The 4,597-nt window shown below is 45.4% G+C and overlaps 1 protein-coding gene across 2 annotated transcripts; it reads left to right on the top strand.

Annotated features, from left to right (window-relative positions):
* Positions 1 to 257: 257 nt before the first annotated feature.
* Positions 258 to 2,880, top strand: LOC144149109 (uncharacterized). Of its 2 annotated transcripts, XM_077680650.1 has the most exons (5): positions 258 to 600; positions 1,033 to 1,089; positions 1,372 to 1,470; positions 1,530 to 1,628; positions 2,024 to 2,880. In XM_077680650.1, exons 1-5 carry the CDS (start codon positions 534 to 536, stop codon positions 2,671 to 2,673), a joined length of 972 nt encoding a protein of 323 aa, XP_077536776.1. In that variant the 5' UTR covers positions 258 to 533; the 3' UTR covers positions 2,674 to 2,880. The 2 variants fall into 2 exon arrangements, with proteins under 2 accessions (XP_077536776.1, XP_077536775.1); XM_077680649.1 differs by having other exon boundaries at positions 258 to 1,089.
* Positions 2,881 to 4,597: the final 1,717 nt, after the last annotated feature.

The raw sequence follows: 4,597 nt of genomic DNA, 5'->3' as shown, positions 1-4,597 counted from the left end.
TCACTCATCTGCTTTCGCTCATGTAACATCAGGGGTCCCTCAAGGTAGCGTATTAGGCCCATTACGTTTTCTAGTTTACATTAACGACCTTCCCTCGTGTGTATCATCCCGTGTTCGCCTATTTGCCGATGACCTTGTAATTTACCGTACCATTTCTTCTGATTCCGACCGTTGCAGTCTCCAATCTGACCTAGATACTATTAACTCTTGGTGCTTAAGATGGTTGATGCCCCTTATGGCGAATTCCATTGGGAGAACAGGAGCAGCGCGGTCGTGCAGTGAGGAGTGGGGGCAGAGCACTCAGGAGCAGGGCCACTCCACCCGCCATTGGAATACGGCACGCACCCGGAGAGCAGGCGGGAGAGGGGGGAAACGACGAGCGAGGAGAAATGTTTGGTATCCCAGCATTCTCTGCGGAAAAGCACGTGTGCGCAAAGCCGGACCATCGCCTCCGGACAAAGCACGTGCGGCGGTAGGAAGCACTCGCATGCTCGAAGGGCTGGCTTCCCATTCCGCAAAGTTGTAAATGCACGATGGATTCGCAAGCTCAGCGCATCCTCCTTTCTCTGATTCAGCGACAGCCGCCGTCTGCTACAGAAGGTAAAGTGAATTTGATTGTTTGTTGTGAATTTGATCGTTTGTTGCTTGTTTGCGCACGCTCGTCGCAAATGCAGTTCGCCGTGCTTTCAAGTGCGCGTATCCTCGCGTTTACATTTCGGACCTTCCCATGTTTTCTAGCGATCCGGTGCACATATCGCACTTCCGCGCAATATTGAACAGGCATTCGACAAACACCACAGCGCGAGCGTTTGTTTTCCTCGCCAGCAACGCGCTGCAAGGCATGCACGCCGAACGCAAGCCGATTTATTTTCCGTCGTTACCTCGTACGACGTCAGCTGTAACATGTTGCAGTGTTTTAAACAAGTTTAAGCGACAAATACGGGTGTAGTGGCTGTTAGATGAGTGCTGCTTTTTCATTAAAATACGTTTCGCGGCGAAAACACTCACTAATAATTTATTTACTGATTTCAGCGACTAATGCCACCCAAGAGCAAGCATGCTTTATGGCCGCGGATATAGGCATCCCAGGTGAGACAGTGAACACCTATTTGGAAGCATGCAATTTTTGGCATCGCGAATTCGAGATACCACATAGGAAAAGTGATGTTTATGATTTGTGAAATGTCTCATGCAGCTTCTGACCAAAGTGAAAAAAAGTGAATGCAACTTCTTCAGCAAATTCTTTACTTGCTCTATACTGCTTGTTTACAAAATAAGGCATGTACGTGTCTCTATAATGTAGCTCACTACTGAAGAACCAATTTTATGTGTGATTGAACCGATCACATTTCCATCATTATGTGAAAACAGATGCAGTTCTGCATACCAGTCGGGCTGTCAATGTTCAAAGACAAGCAGATGATGGAACCTGTGTGGAGGCTGGACCATCGTGCATTAGAGTGGGAGGAGGTAAGTATTACTATCACATTACTATTAGGCACTACGTTTACTGTTTGTTCACCTTCCAGGTGGTACAGATAGCAACCTGGCTTCCATATCACCAGTACCAGGTGATGGGCAGGCATGTGCTCCAGCCGGGCCATCAGGCACCAAGAGAGGAGGTGGAGGTGAGTGTCCCAGCACTGATTGTTTTTAAGTACCTCAGCAAGTGTTCTTTGGGTAGGTCCCCTCAGAAAAAGCATGCACCAGAAGTTGTGTAAGTTGGTTTAGAACAGGCTTGCAAAAAACAACAAAAGAAGCTGTAGGATTGCAAGTAAATCACTTCAGTTGCTGCAAGACTGGTATACTTTGCATTCTGCAATTCCATGCATAACACTAGCACTGGTTATTACTGATCAATGTTTGCTAGTTTTGGCAAGTGATAGATTGTTTACTAGTGTTGGCTGTAAGGTTAGCCAAAGTCACGTGTTGTTGCCATATGCTAGCTAAATGATAGAATTTTAAGCAATGCTTACACATTGTCCAACAGTTTCTTTCTGCTTTGATTTTTTCGTCATTCCAGCTGCTGAGTGGACTGAGCGACAAACAAAGCTGCTGTTGGAATACTACTTCAAGTATTTTCCGCAGATTGGTCCATTCAAGAAATTCAAGAACAGAAAACAAGCTTTTCAACAAATATCAAGGGATGTTGAAGCTGTACTTGGCATCAAAAAAACACCGCAGCAGTGTGAGAACAGGTACAAGACGGTGATCAGACGTCGCAAAGCTGCTTCAGATAACAACAATCAGTCTGGAGCATCACCGTGCCCTGTCCCTTTCGATGACGATATTAGGAAGATTGAAAGCATCGACGACAGCATTGAACCAGAAGTGCAAAGGGACGCCTCGGGGGCTGTTTTCAAAAACTCCCCCGAATCTCCAAGTTTGGTTTCACCAAATGCGAAAACCACCGATAAAACTGAGAGCCAGTCAGAAAGTGCCGGCGTGAAGCCACGTGCTGGCACTGCACGCCTGCAACACATGCAGTTATTTTTCTCTGAAGTGAGAGCCATTCATGAACAAAAGGAGTCGCTGAGAGCAGCCAGACATCTGGAAAAAGAAAATCGGAGAGCTGAAAGGCAGGCTGACCGACAGGCACTCCGCGAAGAAAGGCGCAAAATGCACGATGAGAAAATGGGAATCTTGCGTCAAGCCTTCGGTCTGCAGAAATAAGGTGCTACAAGCGGATTAATTGGTTTCAATGTCTTTTATTGTTTAGTTCGGCACAAAAGTAAATTGACCAGTGAGTGCACAATACAAACATTTTTTTTACCACGAAGTACAACTTTTCAGGCGAGCCTTTGGTCTGAATACATTTACTCACAATTGCATCACAAGTTAATAAAATGGTTCATTCCGTGCCTACTGCCTCTGGAGCCCCATTTTTATCATCAAGCGATCCCTCTTGATGCTAGCCAACGCACGCAACAGGCTATCTTGTTGGGATCCACTGCTGCTACTTTGCTGACTTAGAGAAAGGCCAGAGCCCTGTGCATTTGTTGTTAGTAAACTGAGGGACAGGTCTCTAGACAAGTTCTCTGGCAAATCTCCGCGCTCAATGCAGAGGTTGTGTAGCACACAACATGAAATTATAAACTTGGACATGTTGTCCACTGTCCACATATCCAACCTGTGCAGTTGCCTGAAACGGTTTTTCAAATCTCCAAAAGCATTTTCAATCAGCACCCTTGTTCCCGACAGACTTGCATTGAAGGCTTTTTCGGTGCTGTCAAAATTTCCATAGTCCCGGATTGGTGTCATCAGGTACTCTCGGAAAGGGTATGCTGCATCTCCCACTATGTGGTACTTATTGGAGCACAGCTGTGGCAACGCATTTGCAATCCTTGACCGCCTGAAAATCCGTGCGTCGTGCATTTTGCTTGGGCAACCAGTGCTGGCATCAAGAAATTTTTTCTTGTTGTCACATATACCTTGCAGTGTCAATGATAAGTAGTGGTGCCTGTTAGCATAAACAGAGCGCACTTTCCCAGCTGGACACCTGATGGGTATGTAGCTGCCGTCGACACATCCAATCGTGTCCGGGAATCCTGAGAGCTGCAAGTAGGAGACAAAATATGCACATACATTGTTGAATAAGGCTGGTACAGTGGGTTATCAAAAGTGCTAATAACATCTAGAGAAGTATGCAGCAAACAGAAGACTCAAGGCTTGTAGCAGCGAGTGCAATAAACAATAGATATATATGATGCGATATCTGAATTTGGTTTCTTTAGCTGAGTGGATTCAGCAAGATCATCCCCCTCAAGCGCGTTCAAAGCTACAACCACCAAACCTATACACTCTGCGTGTCACCCTCTCCTTCCTATGCATTTTCCGAGGACACTTATGTTGTCAATTTTGTAAACAGGGGTGTTAGTCAAGCCATGAGTACTATCTTTGTTTTCCGAGGACAGACCCGAATTTTGCCCAGTTAAATGTTCCAACAAAGTGACAACCAGGGCTATAGTTTGTGTTCTCTCATAGCCCCGCCACATGTTTACAGGTGACTGATGGTGAAGGAAACCAAATGCCCACTAGGAATGCCGCGAGATGGCACGAACGTGTATGCTGTTGACCCCCAAACATCCACTCACTTCAGCCTGCACCGGCAGAAGGCTCACCGTGCACAGGTTGTTTACGTGTACCTTGAGGAGAACATCTACAAAGACTGAATACAAGAACTATTTTAATTATTAGTATTCGGATACCCCTAAAAGCCCCGTTTGTGAGGGGGCACACTAGTCACTGATTACATGTATGATAGGAAAAAAGGAAAGTAAACAATAATTGATTTTAAGGTTTAATGTGCCGACGCAACGCAGGTGATGAGGCGCACCGTAGTGGAGGGCTCGGGATTAATTTTGACCACCTGGGGATCTTTAACGTGCGCCGAAATATCAGAAAAATAAGACAAAGGTTAACATAAGATGCTGTGTAAAATATGTACATGAACAGAAACTGCAAATAAACATTAAACAATACTAGGGGTGCACATAAGCCCACAAAGGAAAAAAAAATCGCCGCAGAAGTACTACAAATTTGTGAAACAGAATATCATTAAGTGGTCAGATGTGCGAAAATTAGATTTCGAAACTTG

Source organism: Haemaphysalis longicornis, unplaced genomic scaffold (assembly GCF_048455015.1).
Source record: "Haemaphysalis longicornis isolate Haplotype H1 unplaced genomic scaffold, Haemaphysalis longicornis Haplotype H1 scaffold_8, whole genome shotgun sequence".
Lineage (NCBI taxonomy): Eukaryota > Metazoa > Arthropoda > Arachnida > Ixodida > Ixodidae > Haemaphysalis > Haemaphysalis longicornis.
The sequence above is the reverse complement of the archived record's forward strand: the minus strand, read 5'-3'. Positions and strand labels throughout refer to the sequence as shown.